The 24172-nt window shown below is 65.3% G+C and overlaps 1 protein-coding gene across 1 annotated transcript; it reads right to left on the minus strand.

Moving 5' to 3' along the window:
• Positions 1–1090: 1090 nt before the first annotated feature.
• On the minus strand, positions 1091–18400 carry LOC126232383 (uncharacterized). Its single transcript, XM_049942655.1, has 7 exons — positions 18371–18400; positions 16032–18080; positions 11821–15923; positions 10179–11616; positions 6253–10076; positions 2178–6153; positions 1091–2134 (listed from the first exon to the last, which is right to left on the minus strand). Exons 1-7 carry the CDS (start codon positions 18398–18400, stop codon positions 1091–1093), a joined length of 16464 nt encoding a protein of 5487 aa, XP_049798612.1.
• Positions 18401–24172: the final 5772 nt, after the last annotated feature.

The raw sequence follows: 24172 nt of genomic DNA on the forward strand, positions 1-24172 counted from the left end.
CAGAGAGGGAAGAAACATGTACCACAATTTGTGCAGCATGTTGATTATTATTAGTGGCCTTTGAAATAAGATTTTTCATAATATAAAGCAACTGAAGGACATACCTAAACAAGAAGATTTATCACATTCCGAACATCCGTTATTCAGTAAGATGTATGTGGTGTCCCATATGCACAAAAAACCATGGAATGTAGAATCTGCTTTGTGGCCATACAACCAGATGACCCTGCTATAGAGAACAAACACTTAACCACATTTCACAACACAAATACATTACTCCACTGTGAAATTGATGAATATAAGTGAAAACGGTATCAATCAAAAGAAGCACCTAGCAAAAGAAAGAAGTCTTTCCTAATAACTCCAATAGTCAGAATGCTGGGAGTGGTGGTTCCCATCCAACAAAATCACACTCGATAGTAGAACAAACATAGCAGTCATCAAATGGAATCTCCCTGCAGAGAGGGAAAAAAACATGTACCACAACTTGTCCACCAAATTATTATTTTTAGTGACCATTGGAATAAGATTTTGTATAATATAAAGCAACTGAAGGAGATACCTAAACAAAAAGATTTATCACATTCCGAACATCATTTATTCAGTAAGATGCATGTGGTGTCCCATAAGCACAAATAACCCGTTGAATGGAGAATCTGCTTTGTGGCCATACAACCAAATGTCCCTGTTGTAAACAACAAACACTTAACCACATTTCACAATTCAAATACATTACTCCACTGAGAAATTGATGAATAAAAGTGATAATGGTATCAATTAAAAGATGCACCTAGCAAAAGAAATAAGTATTACGCAATAACTCCAATAGACAGAATGCTGGGAGTGATGGTTCTTATCCAACAAAATCACACTCGATGGTAGAACAAACATATTAGTCTCGATGGTAGAACAAACATATTAGTCTCGATGGTAGAACAAACATAGCAGTCATCAAACGGAATCTCCCTGCTGAGTGGGATCAAACATGTACCACAATTTGTGCAGCACATTGATTATTTCTAGTGACCATTGGAATAACATTTTTAAAAATATAAAGCAAAGGAAGGAAGTACCTAATCAAGAAGATTTATCACATTCCTGCGCAGCCGCTCCTGCGCAGCCGCTCCTGCGCAGCCGCTCCTGCGCAGCCGCTCCTGCGCAGCCGCTCCTGCGCAGCCGCTCCTGCGCAGCCGCTCCTGCGCAGCCGCTCCTGCGCAGCCGCTCCTGCGCAGCCGCTCCTGCGCAGCCGCTCCTGCGCAGCCGCTTCTGCGCAGCCGCATCTGCGCAGCCGCTTCTGCGCTGCCGCTTCTGCGCTGCCGCTTCTGCGCTGCCGCTTCTGCGCAGCCGCTTCTGCGCAGCCGCTTCTGCGCAGCCGCTTCTGCGCAGCCGCTTCTGCGCAGCCGCTTCTGCGCAGACGCTTCTGCGCAGACGCTTCTGCGCAGACGCTTCTGCGCAGACGCTTCTGCGCAGCCGTTTCTGCGCAGCCGTTACTGCGCAGCCGTTCCTGCGCAGCCGTTCCTGCGCAGCCGTTCCTGCGCAGCCGCTTCTGCGCAGCCGCTTCTGCGCAGCCGCTTCTGCGCAGCCGCTTCTGCGCAGCCGCTTCTGCGCAGCCGCTTCTGCGCAGCCGCTTCTGCGCAGCCGCTTCTGCGCAGCCGTTTCTGCGCAGACGCTTCTGCGCAGACGCTTCTGCGCAGACGCTTCTGCGCAGCCGCTTCTGCGCAGCCGCTTCTGCGCAGCCGCTTCTGCGCATCCGCTTCTGCGCAGCCGCTTCTGCGCAGCCGCTTCTGCGCAGCCGCTTCTGCGCAGCCGCTTCTGCGCAGCCGCTTCTGCGCAGCTGTTCCTGCGCAGCTGTTCCTGCGCAGCTGTTCCTGCGCAGCTGTTCCTGCGCAGCTGTCCCTGCGCAGCTGTTCCTGCGCAGCCGCTTCTGCGCAGCCGCTTCTGCGCAGCCGTTTCTGCGCAGCCGCTTCTGCGCAGCCGCTTCTGCGCAGCCGCTTCTGCGCAGCCGCTTCTGCGCAGCCGCTTCTGCGCAGCCGCTTCTGCGCAGCCGTTTCTGCGCAGCCGTTTCTGCGCAGCCGTTTCTGCGCAGCCGCTTCTGCGCAGCCGCTTCTGCGCAGCCGCTTCTGCGCAGCCGTTTCTGCGCAGCCGTTTCTGCGCAGCCGTTTCTGCGCAGCCGTTACTGCGCAGCCGTTTCTGCGCAGCCGCTTCTGCGCAGCCGCTTCTGCGCAGCCGCTTCTGCGCAGCCGCTTCTGCGCAGCCGCTTCTGCGCAGCCGTTTCTGCGCAGCCGTTTCTGCGCAGCCGTTTCTGCGCAGCCGTTACTGCGCAGCCGTTTCTGCGCAGCCGCTCCTGCGCAGCCGCTCCTGCGCAGCCGTTCCTGCGCAGCCGTTCCTGCGCAGCCGTTCCTGCGCAGCCGTTCCTGCGCAGCCGTTCCTGCGCAGCCGTTCCTGCGCAGCCGTTCCTGCGCAGACGTTCCTGCGCAGACGTTCCTGCGCAGCCGTTCCTGCGAAGCCGATCCTGCGCAGCCGTTCCTGCGCAGCCGTTCCTGCGCAGCCGTTCCTGCGCAGCCGCTTCCGCGCAGCCGCTTCCGCGCAGCCGCTTCCGCGCAGCCGTTTCCGCGCAGCCGTTTCCGCGCAGCCGTTTCTGCGCAGCCGTTTCTGCGCAGCCGCTTCTGCGCAGCCGTTACTGCGCAGCCGCTTCTGCGCAGCCGCTTCTGCGCAGCCGCTTCTGCGCAGCCGCTTCTGCGCAGCCGTTTCTGCGCAGCCGCTTCTGCGCAGCCGCTTCTGCGCAGCCGCTTCTGCGCAGCCGCTTCTGCGCAGCCGCTTCTGCGCAGCCGCTTCTGCGCAGCCGCTTCTGCGCAGCCGCTTCTGCGCAGCCGCTTCTGCGCAGCCGCTTCTGCGCAGCCGCTTCTGCGCAGCCGCTTCTGCGCAGCCGCTTCTGCGCAGCCGCTTCTGCGCAGCCGCTTCTGCGCAGCCGCCACTGCGCAGCCGCCACTGCGCAGCCGCCACTGCGCAGCCGCCACTGCGCAGCCGCTTCTGCGCAGCCGCTTCTGCGCAGCCGCTTCTGCGCAGCCGCTTCTGCGCAGCCGCTTCTGCGCAGCCGCTTCTGCGCAGCCGCTTCTGCGCAGCCGCTTCTGCGCAGCCGCTTCTGCGCAGCTGTTCCTGCGCAGCTGTTCCTGCGCAGCTGTTCCTGCGCAGCTGTTCCTGCGCAGCTGTTCCTGCGCAGCCGCTTCTGCGCAGCCGCTTCTGCGCAGCCGTTCCTGCGCAGCCGCTTCTGCGCAGCCGCTTCTGCGCAGCCGCTTCTGCGCAGCCGCTTCTGCGCAGCCGTTTCTGCGCAGCCGTTTCTGCGCAGCCGCTTCTGCGCAGCCGCTTCTGCGCAGCCGCTTCTGCGCAGCCGCTTCTGCGCAGCCGCTTCTGCGCAGCCGCTTCTGCGCAGCCGCTTCTGCGCAGCCGCTTCTGCGCAGCCGCTTCTGCGCAGCCGCTTCTGCGCAGCCGCTTCTGCGCAGCCGCTTCTGCGCAGCCGTTCCTGCGCAGCCGTTCCTGCGCAGCCGTTCCTGCGCAGCCGTTCCTGCGCAGCCGTTCCTGCGCAGCCGTTCCTGCGCAGCCGCTTCTGCGCAGCCGCTACTGCGCAGCCGCTTCTGCGCAGCCGCTTCTGCGCAGCCGTTTCTGCGCAGCCGTTTCTGCGCAGCCGTTTCTGCGCAGCCGTTACTGCGCAGCCGCTTCTGCGCAGCCGTTCCTGCGCAGCCGCTTCCGCGCAGCCGCTTCCGCGCAGCCGCTTCCGCGCAGCCGCTTCCGCGCAGCCGCTTCCGCGCAGCCGCTTCCGCGCAGCCGCTTCCGCGCAGCCGCTTCCGCGCAGCCGCTTCCGCGCAGCCGCCTCCGCGCAGCCGCCTCTGCGCAGCCGCCTCTGCGCAGCCGCCTCTGCGCAGCCGCCTCTGCGCAGCCGCCTCTGCGCAGCCGCCTCTGCGCAGCCGCCTCTGCGCAGCCGCCTCTGCGCAGCCGCCTCTGCGCAGCCGCCACTGCGCAGCCGCCTCTGCGCAGCCGCTTCTGCGCAGCCGCTTCTGCGCAGCCGCTTCTGCGCAGCCGCTTCTGCGCAGCCGCTTCTGCGCAGCCGCTTCTGCGCAGCCGCTTCTGCGCAGCCGCTTCTGCGCAGCTGTTCCTGCGCAGCTGTTCCTGCGCAGCTGTTCCTGCGCAGCTGTTCCTGCGCAGCTGCTCCTGCGCAGCCGCTTCTGCGCAGCCGCTTCTGCGCAGCCGCTTCTGCGCAGCCGCTTCTGCGCAGCCGGTCCTGCGCAGCCGGTCCTGCGCAGCCGTTCCTGCGCAGCCGTTCCTGCGCAGCCGTTCCTGCGCAGCCGTTCCTGCGCAGCCGCTTCTGCGCAGCCGCTTCTGCGCAGCCGCTTCTGCGCAGCCGCTTCTGCGCAGCCGCTTCTGCGCAGCCGCTTCTGCGCAGCCGCTTCTGCGCAGCCGCTTCTGCGCAGCCGCTTCTGCGCAGCCGCTTCTGCGCAGCCGCTTCTGCGCAGCCGCTTCTGCGCAGCCGCTTCTGGGCAGCCGCTTCTGCGCAGCCGCTTCTGCGCAGCCGCTTCTGCGCAGCCGCTTCTGCGCAGCCGTTCCTGCGCAGCCGTTCCTGCGCAGCCGTTCCTGCGCAGCCGTTCCTGCGCAGCCGTTCCTGCGCAGCCGTTCCTGCGCAGCCGTTCCTGCGCAGCCGCTTCCGCGCAGCCGCTTCCGCGCAGCCGCTTTCGCGCAGCCGCTTCCGCGCAGCCGCTTCCGCGCAGCCGCTTCCGCGCAGCCGCTTCCGCGCAGCCGCTTCCGCGCAGCCGCTTCCGCGCAGCCGCTTCCGCGCAGCCGCTTCCGCGCAGCCGCCTCTGCGCAGCCGCCTCTGCGCAGCCGCCTCTGCGCAGCCGCCTCTGCGCAGCCGCCTCTGCGCAGCCGCCTCTGCGCAGCCGCCTCTGCGCAGCCGCCACTGCGCAGCCGCCTCTGCGCAGCCGCTTCTGCGCAGCCGCTTCTGCGCAGCCGCTTCTGCGCAGCCGCTTCTGCGCAGCCGCTTCTGCGCAGCCGCTTCTGCGCAGCCGCTTCTGCGCAGCCGCTTCTGCGCAGCCGCTTCTGCGCAGCCGCTTCTGCGCAGCTGTTCCTGCGCAGCTGTTCCTGCGCAGCTGTTCCTGCGCAGCTGTTCCTGCGCAGCTGTTCCTGCGCAGCTGCTCCTGCGCAGCTGCTCCTGCGCAGCCGCTTCTGCGCAGCCGCTTCTGCGCAGCCGCTTCTGCGCAGCCGCTTCCTGCGCAGCCGTCCTGCGCAGCCGTTCCTGCGCAGCCGTTCCTGCGCAGCCGTTCCTGCGCAGCCGCTTCTGCGCAGCCGCTTCTGCGCAGCCGCTTCTGCGCAGCCGCTTCTGCGCAGCCGCTTCTGCGCAGCCGCTTCTGCGCAGCCGTTTCTGCGCAGCCGCTTCTGCGCAGCCGCTTCTGCGCAGCCGCTTCTGCGCAGCCGCTTCTGCGCAGCCGCTTCTGCGCAGCCGCTTCTGCGCAGCCGCTTCTGGGCAGCCGCTTCTGGGCAGCCGCTTCTGGGCAGCCGCTTCTGCGCAGCCGCTTCTGCGCAGCCGCTTCTGCGCAGCCGTTCCTGCGCAGCCGTTCCTGCGCAGCCGTTCCTGCGCAGCCGTTCCTGCGCAGCCGTTCCTGCGCAGCCGTTCCTGCGCAGCCGTTCCTGCGCAGCCGTTCCTGCGCAGCCGTTCCTGCGCAGCCGTTCCTGCGCAGCCGCTTCTGCGCAGCCGCTTCTGCGCAGCCGCTTCTGCGCAGCCGCTTCTGCGCAGCCGCTTCTGCGCAGCCGCTTCTGCGCAGCCGCTTCTGCGCAGCCGCTTCTGCGCAGCCGCTTCTGCGCAGCCGCTTCTGCGCAGACGCTTCTGCGCAGACGCTTCTGCGCAGACGCTTCTGCGCAGACGCTTCTGCGCAGCCGCTTCTGCGCAGCCGCTTCTGCGCAGCCGTTCCTGCGCAGCCGTTCCTGCGCAGCCGTTCCTGCGCAGCCGTTCCTGCGCAGCCGTTCCTGCGCAGCTCGCTTCTGCGCAGCCGCTTCTGCGCAGCCGCTTCTGCGCAGCCGCTTCTGCGCAGCCGCTTCTGCGCAGCCGCTTCTGCGCCGCCGCTTCTGCGCAGCCGTTTCTGCGCAGCCGTTTCTGCGCAGCCGTTTCTGCGCAGCCGTTTCTGCGCAGCCGTTTCTGCGCAGCCGCTTCTGCGCAGCCGCTTCTGCGCAGCCGTTTCTGCGCAGCCGTTTCTGCGCAGCCGTTACTGCGCAGCCGCTTCTGCGCAGCCGCTTCTGCGCAGTCCGCTTCTGCGCAGCCGCTTCTGCGCAGCCGCTTCTGCGCAGCCGCTTCTGCGCAGCCGCTTCTGCGCAGCCGCTTCTGCGCAGCCGTTCTGCGCAGCCGTTCCTGCGCAGCCGTTCCTGCGCAGCCGTTCCTGCGCAGCCGTTCCTGCGCAGCCGTTCCTGCGCAGCCGATCCTGCGCAGCCCGTTCCTGCGCAGCCGTTCCTGCGCAGCCGTTCCTGCGCAGCACGCTTCTGCGCAGCCGCTTCTGCGCAGCCGCTTCTGCGCAGCCGCTTCTGCGCAGCCGCTTCTGCGCAGCCGCTTCTGCGCAGCCGTTTCTGCGCAGCCGTTTCTGCGCAGCCCGCTTCTGCGCAGCCGCTTCTGCGCAGCCGCTTCTGCGCAGCCGCTTCTGCGCAGACGCTTCTGCGCAGACGCTTCTGCGCAGACGCTTCTGCGCAGACGCTTCTGCGCAGACGCTTCTGCGCAGACGCTTCTGCGCAGACGCTTCTGCGCAGCCGCTTCTGCGCAGCCGCTTCTGCGCAGCCGCTTCTGCGCAGCCGTTTCTGCGCAGCCGTTTCTGCGCAGCCGTTTCTGCGCAGCCGTTACTGCGCAGCCGTTTCTGCGCAGCCGCTTCTGCGCAGCCGCTCCTGCGCAGCCGTTCCTGCGCAGCCGTTCCTGCGCAGCCGTTCCTGCGCAGCCGATCCTGCGCAGCCGTTCCTGCGCAGCCGTTCCTGCGCAGCCGTTCCTGCGCAGCCGTTCCTGCGCAGCCGCTTCTGCGCAGCCGCTTCTGCGCAGCCGCTTCTGCGCAGCCGCTTCTGCGCAGCCGCTTCTGCGCAGCCGCTTCTGCGCAGCCGCTTCTGCGCAGCCGCTTCTGCGCAGCCGCTTCTGCGCAGCCGCTTCTGCGCAGCCGTTTCTGCGCAGACGCTTCTGCGCAGACGCTTCTGCGCAGACGCTTCTGCGCAGCCGCTTCTGCGCAGCCGCTTCTGCGCAGCCGCTTCTGCGCAGCCGCTTCTGCGCAGCCGCTTCTGCGCAGCTGTTCCTGCGCAGCTGTTCCTGCGCAGCTGTTCCTGCGCAGCTGTTCCTGCGCAGCTGTTCCTGCGCAGCCGCTTCTGCGCAGCCGCTTCTGCGCAGCCGCTTCTGCGCAGCCGCTTCTGCGCAGCCGCTTCTGCGCAGCCGCTTCTGCGCAGCCGCTTCTGCGCAGCCGTTTCTGCGCAGCCGTTTCTGCGCAGCCGTTACTGCGCAGCCGCTTCTGCGCAGCCGCTTCTGCGCAGCCGCTTCTGCGCAGCCGCTTCTGAGCAGCCGCTTCTGCGCAGCCGCTTCTGCGCAGCCGCTTCTGCGCAGCCGCTTCTGCGCAGCCGCTTCTGCGCAGCCGCTTCTGCGCAGCCGCTTCTGCGCAGCCGCTTCTGCGCAGCCGCTTCTGCGCAGCCGTTTCTGCGCAGCCGTTTCTGCGCAGCCGTTTCTGCGCAGCCGTTTCTGCGCAGACGCTTCTGCGCAGACGCTTCTGCGCAGACGCTTCTGCGCAGCCGCTTCTGCGCAGCCGCTTCTGCGCAGCCGCTTCTGCGCAGCCGCTTCTGCGCAGCCGCTTCTGCGCAGCTGTTCCTGCGCAGCTGTTCCTGCGCAGCTGTTCCTGCGCAGCTGTTCCTGCGCAGCTGTTCCTGCGCAGCTGTTCCTGCGCAGCTGTTCCTGCGCAGCCGCTTCTGCGCAGCCGCTTCTGCGCAGCCGCTTCTGCGCAGCCGCTTCTGCGCAGCCGTTTCTGCGCAGCCGTTTCTGCGCAGCCGTTTCTGCGCAGCCGCTTCTGCGCAGCCGCTTCTGCGCAGCCGCTTCTGCGCAGCCGCTTCTGCGCAGCCGCTTCTGCGCAGCCGTTTCTGCGCAGCCGTTTCTGCGCAGCCGTTACTGCGCAGCGGTTTCTGCGCAGCCGCTTCTGCGCAGCCGCTTCTGCGCAGCCGCTTCTGCGCAGCCGCTTCTGCGCAGCCGCTTCTGCGCAGCCGTTACCGCGCAGCCGTTTCTGCGCAGCCGTTCCTGCGCAGCCGTTCCTGCGCAGCCGTTCCTGCGCAGCCGTTCCTGCGCAGCCGTTTCTGCGCAGCCGTTCCTGCGCAGCAGTTCCTGCGCAGCCGCTTCTGCGCAGCCGCTTCTGCGCAGCCGCTTCTGCGCAGCCGCTTCTGCCCAGCCGCTTCTGCGCAGCCGCTTCTGCGCAGGCGCTTCTGCGCAGCCGTTTCTGCGCAGCCGTTTCTGCGCAGCCGTTTCTGCGCAGCCGTTTCTGCGCAGCCGTTTCTGCGCAGCCGTTTCTGCGCAGCCGCTTCTGCGCAGCCGCTTCTGCGCAGCCGTTTCTGCGCAGCCGTTTCTGCGCAGCCGCTTCTGCGCAGCCGCTTCTGCGCAGCCGCTTCTGCGCAGCCGCTTCTGCGCAGCCGCTTCTGCGCAGCCGTTTCTGCGCAACCGTTTCTGCGCAGCCGTTTCTGCGCAGCCGTTTCTGCGCAGCCGTTACTGCGCAGCCGTTTCTGCGCAGCCGCTTCTGCGCAGCCGCTTCTGCGCAGCCGCTTCTGCGCAGCCGCTTCTGCGCAGCCGCTTCTGCGCAGCCGCTTCTGCGCAGCCGCTTCTGCGCAGCCGTTTCTGCGCAGCCGTTTCTGCGCAGCCGTTTCTGCGCAGCCGTTACTGCGCAGCCGTTCCTGCGCAGCCGTTCCTGCGCAGCCGTTCCTGCGCAGCCGTTCCTGCGCAGCCGTTCCTGCGCAGCCGTTCCTGCGCAGCCGTTCCTGCGCAGACGTTCCCGCGCAGCCGTTCCCGCGAAGCCGATCCCGCGCAGCCGTTCCCGCGCAGCCGTTCCCGCGCAGCCGTTCCCGCGCAGCCGTTCCCGCGCAGCCGTTCCCGCGCAGCCGTTCCCGCGCAGCCGTTCCCGCGCAGCCGTTCCCGCGCAGCCGTTCCCGCGCAGCCGCTTCTGCGCAGCCGCTTCTGCGCAGCCGCTTCTGCGCAGCCGCTTCTGCGCGGACGCTTCTGCGCGGACGCTTCTGCGCGGACGCTTCTGCGCGGACGCTTCTGCGCGGACGCTTCTGCGCGGACGCTTCTGCGCGGACGCTTCTGCGCGGCCGCTTCTGCGCGGCCGCTTCTGCGCGGCCGCTTCTGCGCAGCCGCTTCTGCGCAGCCGCTTCTGCGCAGCCGCTTCTGCGCAGACGCTTCTGCGCAGACGCTTCTGCGCAGACGCTTCTGCGCAGCCGTTTCTGCGCAGCCGTTTCTGCGCAGCCGCTTCTGCGCAGCCGCTTCTGCGCAGCCGCTTCTGCGCAGCCGCTTCTGCGCAGCCGCTTCTGCGCAGCCGCTTCTGCGCAGCCGTTTCTGCGCAGCCGCTTCTGCGCAGCCGCTTCTGCGCAGCCGCTTCTGCGCAGCCGCTTCTGCGCAGACGCTTCTGCGCAGACGCTTCTGCGCAGACGCTTCTGCGCAGACGCTTCTGCGCAGACGCTTCTGCGCAGACGCTTCTGCGCAGACGCTTCTGCGCAGCCGCTTCTGCGCAGCCGTTTCTGCGCAGCCGCTTCTGCGCAGCCGCTTCTGCGCAGCCGCTTCTGCGCAGCCGCTTCTGCGCAGCCGCTTCTGCGCAGCCGCTTCTGCGCAGCCGCTTCTGCGCAGCCGCTTCTGCGCAGCCGCTTCTGCGCAGCCGCTTCTGCGCAGCCGTTTCTGCGCAGCCGTTACTGCGCAGCCGTTTCTGCGCAGCCGCTTCTGCGCAGCCGCTTCTGCGCAGCTGTTCCTGCGCAGCTGTTCCTGCGCAGCTGTTCCTGCGCAGCTGTTCCTGCGCAGCTGTTCCTGCGCAGCTGTTCCTGCGCAGCCGCTTCTGCGCAGCCGCTTCTGCGCAGCCGCTTCTGCGCAGCCGTTACTGCGCAGCCGTTTCTGCGCAGCCGCTTCTGCGCAGCCGTTCCTGCGCAGCCGTTCCTGCGCAGCCGTTCCTGCGCAGCCGTTCCTGCGCAGCCGTTCCTGCGCAGCCGTTCCTGCGCAGCCGCTCCTGCGCAGCTGTTCCTGCGCAGCCGCTTCTGCGCAGCCGCTTCTGCGCAGCCGCTTCTGCGCAGCCGCTTCTGCGCAGCCGTTTCTGCGCAGCCGTTTCTGCGCAGCCGTTCCTGCGCAGCCGTTTCTGCGCAGCCGTTTCTGCGCAGCCGCTTCTGCGCAGCCGCTTCTGCGCAGCCGCTGCTGCGCAGCCGCTTCTGCGCAGCCGCTTCTGCGCAGCCGCTTCTGCGCAGCCGTTACTGCGCAGCCGTTTCTGCGCAGCCGCTTCTGCGCAGCTGTTCCTGCGCAGCTGTTCCTGCGCAGCTGTTCCTGCGCAGCTGTTCCTGCGCAGCTGTTCCTGCGCAGCCGCTTCTGCGCAGCCGCTTCTGCGCAGCCGCTTCTGCGCAGCCGCTTCTGCGCAGCCGCTTCTGCGCAGCCGCTTCTGCGCAGCCGCTTCTGCGCAGCCGCTTCTGCGCAGCCGCTTCAGCGCAGCCGCTTCTGCGCAGCCGCTTCTGCGCAGCCGCTCCTGCGCAGCCGCTCCTGCGCAGCCGCTCCTGCGCAGCCGCTCCTGCGCAGCCGCTCCTGCGCAGCCGCTCCTGTGCAGCCGCTCCTGCGCAGCCGCTCCTGCGCAGCCGCTCCTGCGCAGCCGCTCCTGCGCAGCCGCTCCTGCGCAGCCGCTCCTGCGCAGCCGCTCCTGCGCAGCCGCTCCTGCGCAGCCGCTTCTGCGCAGCCGCTTCTGCGCAGCCGCTTCTGCGCAGCCGCTTCTGCGCAGCCGCTTCTGCGCTGCCGTTTCTGCGCAGCCGCTTCTGCGCAGCCGCTTCTGCGCAGTCGCTTCTGCGCAGCCGCTTCTGCGCAGCCGCTTCTGCGCAGCCGCTTCTGCGCAGCCGCTTCCGCGCAGCCGCTTCCGCGCAGCCGCTCCCGCGCAGCCGCTCCCGCGCAGCCGCTTCCGCGCAGCCGCTTCCGCGCAGCCGATTCCGCGCAGCCGCTTCCGCGCAGCCGCTTCCGCGCAGCCGCTTCCGCGCAGCCGCTTCCGCGCAGCCGTATCTGCGCAGCCGCTTCTGCGCAGCCGCTTCTGCGCAGCCGCTTCTGCGCAGCCGCTTCTGCGCAGCCGCTTCTGCGCAGCCGCTTCTGCGCAGCCGTTTCTGCGCAGCCGTTTCTGCGCAGCCGTTTCTGCGCAGCCGCTTCTGCGCAGCCGCTTCTGCGCAGCCGCTTCTGCGCAGCCGCTTCTGCGCAGCCGCTTCTGCGCAGCCGCTTCTGCGCAGCCGCTTCTGCGCAGCCGCTTCTGCGCAGCCGCTTCTGCGCAGCCGCTTCGGCGCAGCCGCTTCTGCGCAGCCGCTTCTGCGCAGCCGCTTCTGCGCAGCCGCTTCTGCGCAGCCGCTTCTGCGCAGCCGCTTCTGCGCAGCCGTCTCCGCGCAGCTGTTTCTGATTTTCTGATGAGACTTCACTGCAACAGCATGGGTGACGAACTCCGTACGCGCGCGTGGTCTAGAGATCCTACCACGCGCGTACGGGATTCAACTTTACATGTTCAACTGCCCAAAAAACATTGAACATGGAGGTACGCTCCTGTAACCGGAGGCTATAGAGTGTTTCTGCGCCGCTGTTTCTGCGCCGCTGTTTCTGCGCAGCTGTTTCTGCGCAGCTGTTTCTGCGCATCTGTTTCTGCGCAGCTGTTTCTGCGCAGCTGTTTCTGCGCAGCTGTTTCTGCGCAGCTGTCTCTGCGCAGCTGTCTCTGCGGAGCTGTCTCTGCGCAGCTGTCTCTGCGCAGCTGTCTCTGCGCAGCTGTCTCTGCGCAGCTGTCTCTGCGCAGCTGTCTCTGCGCAGCTGTTGCTGCGCAGCTGTTGCTGCGCAGCTGTTCCTGCGCACCTGTTCCTGCGCAGCTGTCCCTGCGCAGCTGTCCCTGCGCAGCTGTCCCTGCGCACCTGTTCCTGCGCAGCTGTTCCTGCGCACCTGTTCCTGCGCACCTGTTCCTGCGCACCTGTTCCTGCGCAGCTGTTCCTGCGCAGCTGTTCCTGCGCAGCTGTTCCTGCGCACCTGTTCCTGCGCACCTGTTCCTGCGCAGCTGTTCCTGCGCAGCTGTTCCTGCGCAGCTGCTCCTGCGCAGCTGCTCCTGCGCAGCTGTTCCTGCGCAGCTGTTTCTGCGCAGCTGTTTCTGCGCAGCTGTTTCTGCGCAGCTGTTTCTGCGCAGCTGTTTCTGCGCAGCCGTTTCTGCGCAGCCGTTTCTGCGCAGCCGTTTCTGCGCAGCCGTTCCTGCGCAGCCGTTTCTGCGCAGCTGTTCCTGCTCAGCTGTTTCTGCGCAGCTGTTTCTGCGCAGCTGTTCCTGCGCAGCAGTTCCTGCGCAGCTGTTTCTGCGCAGCAGTTTCTGCGAAGCTGTTTCTGCGCAGCTGTTTCTGCGAAGCTGTTTCTGCGCAGCTGTTTCTGCGCAGCTGTTTCTGCGCAGCTGTTTCTGCGCAGCTGTTTCTGCGCAGCTGTTCCTGCGCAGCTGTTTCTGCGCAGCCGTTTCTGCGCAGCCGTTCCTGCGCAGCCGTTTCTGCGCAGCCGTTCCTGCGCAGCCGTTCCTGCGCAGCCGTTCCTGCGCAGCCGTTCCTGCGCAGCCGTTCCTGCGCAGCCGCTTCTGCGCAGCCGCTTCAACGCAGCCGCTTCTGCGCAGCCGCTTCTGCGCAGCCGCTTCTGCGCAGCCGCTTCTGCGCAGCCGCTTCTGCGCAGCCGCTTCTGCGCAGCCGCTTCTGCGCAGCCGTTTCTGCGCAGCCGTTTCTGCGCAGCCGCTTCTGCGCAGACGCTTCTGCGCAGACGCTTCTGCGCAGACGCTTCTGCGCAGACGCTTCTGCGCAGACGCTTCTGCGCAGACGCTTCTGCGCAGACGCTTCTGCGCAGACGCTTCTGCGCAGACGCTTCTGCGCAGACGCTTCTGCGCAGCCGCTTCTGCGCAGCCGCTTCTGCGCAGCCGCTTCTGCGCAGCCGCTTCTGCGCAGCCGCTTCTGCGCAGCCGCTTCTGCGCAGCCGCTTCTGCGCAGCCGCTTCTGCGCAGCCGCTTCTGCGCAGACGCTTCTGCGCAGACGCTTCTGCGCAGCCGCTTCTGCGCAGCCGCTTCTGCGCAGCCGCTTCTGCGCAGCCGCTTCTGCGCAGCCGTTTCTGCGCAGCCGCTTCTGCGCAGCCGCTTCTGCGCAGCCGCTTCTGCGCAGCCGCTTCTGCGCAGCCGCTTCTGCGCAGCCGCTTCTGCGCAGCCGCTTCTGCGCAGACGCTTCTGCGCAGACGCTTCTGCGCAGACGCTTCTGCGCAGCCGTTTCTGCGCAGCCGTTTCTGCGCAGCCGTTTCTGCGCAGCCGCTTCTGCGCAGTTGTTCCTGCGCAGCTGTTCCTGCGCAGCTGTTCCTGCGCAGCTGTTCCTGCGCAGCTGTTCCTGCGCAGCTGTTCCTGCGCAGCTGTTCCTGCGCAGCTGTTCCTGCGCAGCCGCTTCTGCGCAGCCGCTTCTGCGCAGCCGTTACTGCGCAGCCGCTTCTGCGCAGCCGCTTCTGCGCAGCCGCTTCTGCGCAGCCGCTTCTGCGCAGCCGCTTCTGCGCAGCCGCTTCTGCGCAGCCGCTTCTGCGCAGCCGCTTCTGCGCAGCCGCTTCTGCGCAGCCGTTTCTGCGCAGCCGTTTCTGCGCAGCCGTTTCTGCGCAGCCGTTTCTGCGCAGCCGCTTCTGCGCAGTTGTTCCTGCGCAGCTGTTCCTGCGCAGCTGTTCCTGCGCAGCTGTTCCTGCGCAGCTGTTCCTGCGCAGCTGTTCCTGCGCAGCTGTTCCTGCGCAGCCGCTTCTGCGCAGCCGCTTCTGCGCAGCCGTTACTGCGCAGCCGTTTCTGCGCAGCCGCTTCTGAACAGCCGTTCCTGCGCAGCCGTTCCTGCGCAGCCGTTCCTGCGCAGCCGTTCCTGCGCAGCCGTTCCTGCGCAGCCGTTCCTGCGCAGCCGTTCCTGCGCAGCCGCTCCTGCGCAGCCGTTCCTGCGCAGCCGCTTCTGCGCAGCTGTTCCTGCGCAGCCGCTTCTGCGCAGCCGCTTCTGCGCAGCCGCTTCTGCGCAGCCGCTTCTGCGCAGCCGTTTCTGCGCAGCCGTTTCTGCGCAGCCGTTTCTGCGCAGCCGTTTCTGCGCAGCCGTTTCTGCGCAGCCGTTTCTGCGCAGCCGCTTCTGCGCAGCCGCTTCTGCGCAGCCGTTTCTGCGCAGCCGTTTCTGCGCAGCCGTTTCTGCGCAGCCGTTTCTGCGCAGCCGCTTCTGCGCAGCCGCTTCTGCGCAGCTGTTCCTGCGCAGCTGTTCCTGCGCAGCTGTTCCTGCGCAGCTGTTCCTGCGCAGCTGTTCCTGCGCAGCTGTTCCTGCGCAGCCGCTTCTGCGCAGCCGCTTCTGCGCAGCCGCTTCTGCGCAGCCGCTTCTGCGCAGCCGCTTCTGCGCAGCCGCTTCTGCGCAGCCGCTTCTGCGCAGCCGCTCCTGCGCAGCCGCTCCTGCGCAGCCGCTCCTGCGCAGCCGCTCCTGCGCAGCCGCTCCTGCGCAGCCGCTCCTGCGCAGCCGCTCCTGCGCAGCCGCTCCTGCGCAGCCGCTCCTGCGCAGCCGCTCCTGCGCAGCCGCTCCTGCGCAGCCGCTCCTGCGCAGCCGCTCCTGCGCAGCCGCTCCTGCGCAGCCGCTCCTGCGCAGCCGCTCCTGCGCAGCCGCTCCTGCGCAGCCGCTCCTGCGCAGCCGCTCCTGCGCAGCCGCTCCTGCGCAGCCGCTCCTGCGCAGCCGCTCCTGCGCAGCCGCTCCTGCGCAGCCGCTTCTGCGCAGCCGCTTCTGCGCAGCCGCTTCTGCGCAGCCGCTTCTGCGCAGCCGCTTCTGCGCAGCCGTTTCTGCGCAGCCGCTTCTGCGCAGCCGCTTCTGCGCAGCCGCTTCTGCGCAGCCGCTTCTGCGCAGCCGCTTCTGCGCAGCCGCTTCTGCGCTGCCGCTTCTGCGCTGCCGTTTCTGCGCAGCCGCTTCTGCGCAGCCGCTTCTGCGCAGCCGCTTCTGCGCAGCCGCTTCTGCGCAGCCGCTTCTGCGCAGCCGCTTCTGCGCTGCCGTTTCTGCGCAGCCACTTCTGCGCAGCCGCTTCTGCGCAGCCGCTTCTGCGCAGCCGCTTCCGCGCAGCCGCTTCCGCGCAGCCGCTTCCGCGCAGCCGCTTCCGCGCAGCCGCTTCCGCGCAGCCGCTTCCGCGCAGCCGATTCCGCGCAGCCGCTTCCGCGCAGCCGCTTCCGCGCAGCCGCTTCCGCGCAGCCGCTTCCGCGCAGCCGTTTCCGCGCAGCCGTTTCCGCGCAGCCGTTTCCGCGCAGCCGCTTCCGCGCAGCCGCTTCCGCGCAGCCGCTTCCGCGCAGCCGCTTCCGCGCAGCCGTATCTGCGCAGCCGCTTCTGCGCAGCCGCTTCTGCGCAGCCGCTTCTGCGCAGCCGCTTCTGCGCAGCCGCTTCTGCGCAGCCGCTTCTGCGCAGCCGCTTCTGCGCAGCCGTTTCTGCGCAGCCGTTTCTGCGCAGCCGTTTCTGCGCAGCCGCTTCTGCGCAGCCGCTTCTCGCAGCCGCTTCTGCGCAGCCGCTTCTGCGCAGCCGCTTCTGCGCAGCCGCTTCTGCGCAGCCGCTTCTGCGCAGCCGCTTCTGCGCAGCCGCTTCGGCGCAGCCGCTTCTGCGCAGCCGCTTCTGCGCAGCCGCTTCTGCGCAGCCGCTTCTGCGCAGCCGTCTCCGCGCAGCTGTTTCTGATTTTCTGATGAGACTTCACTGCAACAGCATGGGTGACGAACTCCGTACGCGCGCGTGGTCTAGAGATCCTACCACGCGCGTACGGGATTCAACTTTACATGTTCAACTGCCCAAAAAACATTGAACATGGAGGTACGCTCCTGTAACCGGAGGCTATAGAGTGTTTCTGCGCCGCTGTTTCTGCGCCGCTGTTTCTGCGCAGCTGTTTCTGCGCATCTGTTTCTGCGCAGCTGTTTCTGCGCAGCTGTTTCTGCGCAGCTGTTTCTGCGCAGCTGTTTCTGCGCAGCTGTTTCTGCGCAGCTGTTTCTGCGCAGCTGTCTCTGCGCAGCTGTCTCTGCGCAGCTGTCTCTGCGCAGCTGTCTCTGCGCAGCTGTCTCTGCGCAGCTGTTTCTGCGCAGCTGTTTCTGCGCAGCTGTTTCTGCGCAGCTGTTTCTGCGCAGCTGTTGCTGCGCAGCTGTTGCTGCGCAGCTGTTCCTGCGCACCTGTTCCTGCGCAGCTGTCCCTGCGCAGCTGTCCCTGCGCAGCTGTTCCTGCGCACCTGTTCCTGCGCACCTGTTCCTGCGCACCTGTTCCTGCGCACCTGTTCCTGCGCACCTGTTCCTGCGCAGCTGTTCCTGCGCACCTGTTCCTGCGCAGCTGTTCCTGCGCAGCTGTTCCTGCGCACCTGTTCCTGCGCACCTGTTCCTGCGCAGCTGTTCTTGCGCAGCTGCTCCTGCGCAGCTGTTCCTGCGCAGCTGTTCCTGCGCAGCTGTTCCTGCGCAGCTGTTTCTGCGCAGCTGTTTCTGCGCAGCTGTTTCTGCGCAGCTGTTTCTGCGCAGCTGTTTCTGCGCAGCTGTTTCTGCGCAGCTGTTTCTGCGCAGCTGTTTCTGCGCAGCTGTTTCTGCGCAGCTGTTCCTGCGCAGCTGTTTCTGCGCAGCTGTTTCTGCGCAGCCGTTTCTGCGCAGCCGTTTCTGCGCAGCCGTTCCTGCGCAGCCGTTCCTGCGCAGCTGTTTCTGCGCAGCTGTTTCTGCGCAGCTGTCTCTGCGCAGCTGTCTCTGCGCAGCTGTCTCTGCGCAGCTGTCTCTGCGCAGCTGTTTCTGCGCAGCTGTTTCTGCGCAGCTGTTTCTGCGCAGCTGTTGCTGCGCAGCTGTTGCTGCGCAGCTGTTCCTGCGCACCTGTTCCTGCGCAGCTGTCCCTGCGCAGCTGTTCCTGCGCAGCTGTTCCTGCGCACCTGTTCCTGCGCAGCTGTTCCTGCGCACCTGTTCCTGCGCACCTGTTCCTGCGCACCTGTTCCTGCGCACCTGTTCCTGCGCACCTGTTCCTGCGCAGCTGTTCCTGCGCAGCTGTTCCTGCGCACCTGTTCCTGCGCACCTGTTCCTGCGCAGCTGTTCCTGCGCAGCTGTTCCTGCGCAGCTGTTCCTGCGCAGCTGCTCCTGCGCAGCTGTTCCTGCGCAGCTGTTCCTGCGCAGCTGTTTCTGCGCAGCTGTTTCTGCGCAGCTGTTTCTGCGCAGCTGTTTCTGCGCAGCTGTTTCTGCGCAGCTGTTTCTGCGCAGCTGTTCCTGCGCAGCTGTTTCTGCGCAGCCGTTTCTGCGCAGCCGTTTCTGCGCAGCTGTTCCTTTGCAGCTGTTTCTGCGCAGCTGTTTCTGCGCAGCTGTTCCTGCGCAGCTGTTTCTGCGCAGCTGTTTCTGCGCAGCTGTTTCTGCGCAGCTGTTCCTGCGCAGCTGTTTCTGCGCAGCTGTTTCTGCGCAGCTGTTTCTGCGCAGCAGTTCCTGCGCAGCTGTTTCTGCGCAGCTGTTTCTGCGAAGCTGTTTCTGCGCAGCTGTTTCTGCGCAGCTGTTTCTGCGCAGCTGTTTCTGCCGGCTGTTCCTGCGCAGCTGTTTCTGCGCAGCTGTTTCTGCGCACCTGTTCCTGCGCACCTGTTCCTGCGCAGCTGTTCCTGCGCAGCTGTTCCTGCGCAGCTGTTCCTGCGCAGCTGTTCCTGCGCACCTGTTCCTGCGCACCTGTTCCTGCGCACCTGTTTTTGCGCACCTGTTTTTGCGCAGCTGTTCCTGCGCAGCTGTTCCTGCGCAGCTGTTCCTGCGCAGCTGTTCCTGCGCAGCTGTTCCTGCGCAGCTGTTCCTGCGCAGCTGTTCCTGCGCACCTGTTCCTGCGCACCTGTTCCCGCACACCTGTTCCCGCGCAGCTGTTTCCGCGCAGCTGTTTCCGCGCAGCCGTTTCCGCGCAGCCGTTTCCGCGCAGCCGTTTCCGCGCAGCCGTTTCCGCGCAGCCGTTTCCGCGCAGCCGCTTCCGCGCAGCCGCTTCCGCGCAGCCGCTTCTGCGCAGCCGCTTCTGCGCAGCCGTCTCCGCGCAGCTGTTTCTGATTTTCTGATGAGACTTCACTGCAACAGCATGGGTGACGAACTCCGTACGCGCGCGTGGTCTAGAGATCCTACCACGCGCGTACGGGATTCAACTTTACATGTTCAACTGCCCAAAAATTATTGAACATGGAGGTACGCTCCTGTAACCGGAGGCTATAGAGTGTTTCTGCGCCGCTGTTTCTGCGCAGCTGTTTCTGCGCAGCTGTTTCTGCGCATCTGTTTCTGCGCAGCTGTTTCTGCGCAACTGTTTCTGCACAGCTGTTCCTGCGCAGCTGTTCCTGCGCAGGAACAGCTGCGCAGGAACAGGTGCGCAGGAACAGGTGCGCAAAAACAGGTGCGCAGGAACAGCTGCGCAGGAACAGCTGCGCAGAAACAGCTGCGCAGAAACAGCTGCGCAGAAACAGCCGCGCAGGAACAGCCGCGCAGGAACAGCCGCGCAGGAACAGCCGCGCAGGAACAGCTGCGCAGGAACAGGTGCGCAGGAACAGGTGCGCAGGAACAGCTGCGCAGGAACAGCTGCGCAGAAACAGCTGCGCAGAAACAGCTGCGCAGAAACAGCCGCGCAGGAACAGCCGCGCAGGAACAGCCGCGCAGGAACAGCTGCGCAGGAACAGCTGCGCAGGAACAGCTGCGCAGAAACAGCTGCGCAGAAACAGCTGCGCAGGAACAGCTGCGCAGAAACAGCTGCGCAGAAACAGCTGCGCAGGAACAGCTGCGCAGGAACAGCTGCGCAGTAACAGCTGCGCAGAAACAGCTGCGCAGAAACAGCTGCGCAGAAACAGCTGCGCAGAAACAGCTGCGCAGGAACAGCTGCGCAGAAACAGCTGCGCAGGAACAGCTGCGCAGGAACAGCTGCGCAGAAACAGCTGCGCAGAAACAGCTGCGCAGGAACAGCTGCGCAGGAACAGCTGCGCAGAAACAGCTGCGCAGAAACAGCTGCGCAGAAACAGCTGCGCAGGAACAGCTGCGCAGGAACAGCTGCGCAGGAACAGGTGCGCAGGAACAGGTGCGCAGGAACAGGTGCGCAGGAACAGCTGCGAAGGAACAGGTGCGCAGGAACAGCTGCGCAGGAACAGCTGCGCAGGAACAGCTGCGCAGGAACAGCTGCGCAGGAACAGCTGCGCAGGAACAGCTGCGCAGGAACAGCTGCGCAGGAACAGCTGCGCAGGAACAGGTGCGCAGGAACAGGTGCGCAGGAACAGCTGCGCAGGAACAGGTGCGCAGGAACAGCTGCGCAGGAACAGGTGCGCAGGAACAGGTGCGCAGAAACAGCTGCGCAGCAACAGCTGCGCAGCAACAGCTGCGCAGAAACAGCTGCGCAGAAACAGCTGCGCAGAAACAGCTGCGCAGAAACAGCTGCGCAGAAACAGCTGCGCAGAGACAGCTGCGCAGAGACAGCTGCGCAGAGACAGCTGCGCAGAGACAGCTGCGCAGAGACAGCTGCGCAGAGACAGCTGCGCAGAAACAGCTGCGCAGAAACAGCTGCGCAGAAACAGCTGCGCAGAAACAGATGCGCAGAAACAGCTGCGCAGAAACAGCTGCGCAGAAACAGCGGCGCAGAAACAGCGGCGCAGAAACACTCTATAGCCTCCGGTTACAGGAGCGTACCTCCATGTTCAATGATTTTTGGGCAGTTGAACATGTAAAGTTGAATCCCGTACGCGCGTGGTAGGATCTCTAGACCACGCGCGCGTACGGAGTTCGTCACCCATGCTGTTGCAGTGAAGTCTCATCAGAAAATCAGAAACAGCTGCGCGGAGACGGCTGCGCAGAAGCGGCTGCGCAGAAGCGGCTGCGCAGAAGCGGCTGCGCGGAAGCGGCTACGCGGAAACGGCGGCGCGGAAACGGCTGCGCGGAAACGGCTGCGCGGAAACAGCTGCGCGGGAACAGGTGCGCGGGAACAGGTGCGCAGGAACAGCTGCGCAGGAACAGCTGCGCAGGAACAGCTGCGCAAAAACAGGTGCGCAAAAACAGGTGCGCAAAAACAGGTGCGCAGGAACAGGTGCGCAGGAACAGCTGCGCTGGAACAGCTGCGCAGGAACAGGTGCGCAGGAACAGCTGCGCAGGAACAGCTGCGCAGGAACAGATGCGCAGGAACAGCTGCGCAGAAACAGCCTCGCAGAAACAGCCTCGCAGAAACAGCCTCGCAGAAACAGCCGCGCAGAAACAGCCGCGCAGAAACAGCCGCGCAGAAACAGCCGCGCAGGAACAGCCGCGCAGCAACAGCTGCGCAGGAACAGCTGCGCAGGAACAGCTGCGCAGGAACAGCTGCGCAGGAACAGCTGCGCAGGTACAGCTGCGCAGGAACAGCTGCGCAGAAACAGCTGCGCAGAAACAGCTGCGCAGAAACAGCTGCGCAGGAACAGCTGCGCAGGATCAGCTGTGCAGGAACAGCTGCGCAGAAACAGCTGCGCAGGAACAGCTGCGCAGAAACAGCTGCGCAGGAACAGCTGCGCAGAAACAGCTGCGCAGAAACAGCTGCGCAGAAACAGCTGCGCAGGAACAGCTGCGCAGAAACAGCTGCGCAGAAACAGCTGCGCAGAAACAGCTGCGCAGAAACAGCTTCGCAGAAACAGCTGCGCAGGAACAGCTGCGCAGAAACAGCTGCGCAGAAACAGCTGCGCAGAAACAGCTGCGCAGGAACAGCTGCGCAGAAACAGCTGCGCAGAAACAGCTGCGCAGAAACAGCTGCGCAGAAACAGCTGCGCAGGAACAGCTGCGCAGAAACGGCTGCGCAGGAACAGCTGCGCAGGAACAGGTGCGCAGGAACAGCTGCGCAGGAACAGGTGCGCAGGAACAGGTGCGCAGGAACAGGTGCGCAGGAACAGCTGCGCAGGAACAGCTGCGCAGGAACAGCTGCGCAGGGACAGCTGCGCAGGAACAGGTGCGCAGGAACAGCTGCGCAGCAACAGCTGCGCAGAAACAGCTGCGCAGAAACAGCTGCGCAGAGACAGCTGCGCAGAGACAGCTGCGCAGAGACAGCTGCGCAGAGACAGCTGCGCAGAAACAGCTGCGCAGAAACAGCTGCGCAGAAACAGCTGCGCAGAAACAGCTGCGCAGAAACAGCTGCGCAGAAACAGATGCGCAGAAACAGCTGCGCAGAAACAGCTGCGCAGAAACAGCGGCGCAGAAACAGCGGCGCAGAAACACTCTATAGCCTCCGGTTACAGGAGCGTACCTCCATGTTCAATGTTTTTTGGGCAGTTGAACATGTAAAGTTGAATCCCGTACGCGCGTGGTAGGATCTCTAGACCACGCGCGCGTACGGAGTTCGTCACCCATGCTGTTGCAGTGAAGTCTCATCAGAAAATTAGAAACAGCTGCGCGGAGACGGCTGCGCAGATGCGGCTGCGCAGAAGCGGCTGCGCAGAAGCGGCTGCGTAGAAGCGGCTGCGCGGAAACGGCTGCGCGGAAACGGCTGCGCGGAAACGGCTGCGCGGAAACAGCTGCGCGGGAACAGGTGCGCGGGAACAGGTGCGCGGGAACAGGTGCGCAGGAACAGCTGCGCAGGAACAGCTGCGCAGGAACAGCTGCGCAGGAACAGGTGCGCAAAAACAGGTGCGCAAAAACAGGTGCGCAGGAACAGGTGCGCAGGAACAGGTGCGCAGGAACAGCTGCGCAGGAACAGCTGCGCAGAAACAGCTGCGCAGAAACAGCTGCGCAGAAACAGCCTCGCAGAAACAGCCGCGCAGAAACAGCCGCGCAGGAACAGCCGCGCAGGAACAGCCGCGCAGGAACAGCCGCGAAGGAAGAGCCGCGCAGGAAGAGCTGCGCAGGAACAGCTGCGCAGGAACAGCTGCGCAGGAACAGCTGCGCAGAAACAGCTGCGCAGGAACAGCTGCGCAGGAACAGCTGCGCAGGAGCAGCTGCGCAGGAACAGCTGCGCAGGAACAGGTGCGCAGGAACAGGTGCGCAGGAACAGCTGCGCAGGAACAGGTGCGCAGGAACAGGTGCGCAGGAACAGGTGCGCAGGAACAGGTGCGCAGGAACAGGTGCGCAGGAACAGCTGCGCAGGAACAGCTGCGCAGGAACAGCTGCGCAGGAACAGGTGCGCAGGAACAGCTGCGCAGAAACAGCTGCGCAGCAACAGCTGCGCAGAAACAGCTGCGCAGAAACAGCTGCGCAGAAACAGCTGCGCAGAAACAGCTGCGCAGAGACAGCTGCGCAGAGACAGCTGCGCAGAGACAGCTGCGCAGAGACAGCTGCGCAGAGACAGCTGCGCAGAGACAGCTGCGCAGAGACAGCTGCGCAGAAACAGCTGCGCAGAAACAGCTGCGCAGAAACAGATGCGCAGAAACAGCTGCGCAGAAACAGCGGCGCAGAAACAGCGGCGCAGAAACACTCTATAGCCTCCGGTTACAGGAGCGTACCTCCATGTTCAATGTTTTTTGGGCAGTTGAACATGTTAAGTTGAATCCCGTACGCGCGTGGTAGGATCTCTAGACAACGCGCGCGTACGGAGTTCGTCACCCATGCTGTTGCAGTGAAGTCTCATCAGAAAATCAGAAACAGCTGCGCGGAGACGGCTGCGCAGAAGCGGCTGCACGGAAGCGGCTGCGCGGAAACGGCTGCGCGGAAACGGCTGCGCGGAAACGGCTGCGCGGAAACAGCTGCGCGGGAACAGCTGCGCGGGAACAGGTGCGCTGGAACAGCTGCGCAGGAACAGCTGCGCAGGAACAGCTGCGCAGGAACAGCTGCGCAGGAACAGCTGCGCAGGAACAGCTGCGCAGGAACAGCTGCGCAGAAACAGCTGCGCAGAAACAGCCGCGCAGAAACAGCCTCGCAGAAACAGCCGCGCAGAAACAGCCGCGCAGGAACAGCCGCGCAGGAACAGCCGCGCAGGAACAGCCGCGCAGGAAGAGCCGCGCAGGAAGAGCCGCGCAGGAACAGCTGCGCAGGAACAGCTGCGCAGGAACAGCTGCGCAGAAACAGCTGCGCAGGAACAGCTGCGCAGAAACAGCTGCGCAGGAACAGCTGCGCAGGAACAGCTGCGCAGAAACAGCTGCGCAGGAACAGCTGTGCAGAAACAGCTGCGCAGGAACAGCTGCGCAGGAACAGCTGCGCAGGAGCAGCTGCGCAGGAACAGCTGCGCAGGAACAGCTGCGCAGGAACAGCTGCGCAGGAACAGGTGCGCAGGAACAGCTGCGCAGGAACAGGTGCGCAGGAACAGGTGCGCAGGAACAGCTGCGCAGGAACAGCTGCGCAGGAACAGCTGCGCAGGAACAGGTGCGCAGAAACAGCTGCGCAGCAACAGCTGCGCAGCAACAGCTGCGCAGAAACAGCTGCGCAGAAACAGCTGCGCAGAAACAGCTGCGCAGAAACAGCTGCGCAGAAACAGCTGCGCAGAGACAGCTGCGCAGAGACAGCTGCGCAGAGACAGCTGCGCAGAGACAGCTGCGCAGAAACAGCTGCGCAGAAACAGCTGCGCAGAAACAGATGCGCAGAAACAGCTGCGCAGAAACAGCGGCGCAGAAACAGCGGCGCAGAAACACTCTATAGCCTCCGGTTACAGGAGCGTACCTCCATGTTCAATGTTTTTTGGGCAGTTGAACATGTAAAGTTGAATCCCGTACGCGCGTGGTAGGATCTCTAGACAACGCGCGCGTACGGAGTTCGTCACCCATGCTGTTGCAGTGAAGTCTCATCAGAAAATCAGAAACAGCTGCGCGGAGACGGCTGCGCAGAAGCGGCTGCGCGGAAGCGGCTGCGCGGAAACGGCTGCGCGGAAACGGCTGCGCGGAAACGGCTGCGCGGAAACGGCTGCGCGGAAACGGCTGCGCGGAAACAGCTGCGCGGGAACAGCTGCGCGGGAACAGGTGCGCTGGAACAGCTGCGCAGGAACAGCTGCGCAGGAACAGCTGCGCAGGAACAGCTGCGCAGGAACAGCTGCGCAGGAACAG

The sequence above is a fragment of the Schistocerca nitens genome, unplaced genomic scaffold (genome assembly GCF_023898315.1).
Source record: "Schistocerca nitens isolate TAMUIC-IGC-003100 unplaced genomic scaffold, iqSchNite1.1 HiC_scaffold_468, whole genome shotgun sequence".
Lineage (NCBI taxonomy): Eukaryota > Metazoa > Arthropoda > Insecta > Orthoptera > Acrididae > Schistocerca > Schistocerca nitens.

What these genes read in the sequence shown, in the direction of transcription:
- LOC126232383 (XM_049942655.1), bottom strand. Translation starts at nt 18,400, where the DNA reads ATGTTCAATAATTTTTGGGCAGTTGAACAT. An exon ending in TGCGCAGAAGCGGCTGCGCA is followed by an intron (nt 6,154 to 6,252) that starts GTAACGGCTGCG and finishes ACGGCTGCGCAG; the next exon opens with AAACGGCTGCGCAGAAACGG. An exon ending in TGCGCAGAAACGGCTGCGCA is followed by an intron (nt 2,135 to 2,177) that starts GTAACGGCTGCG and finishes ACGGCTGCGCAG; the next exon opens with AAACGGCTGCGCAGAAGCGG.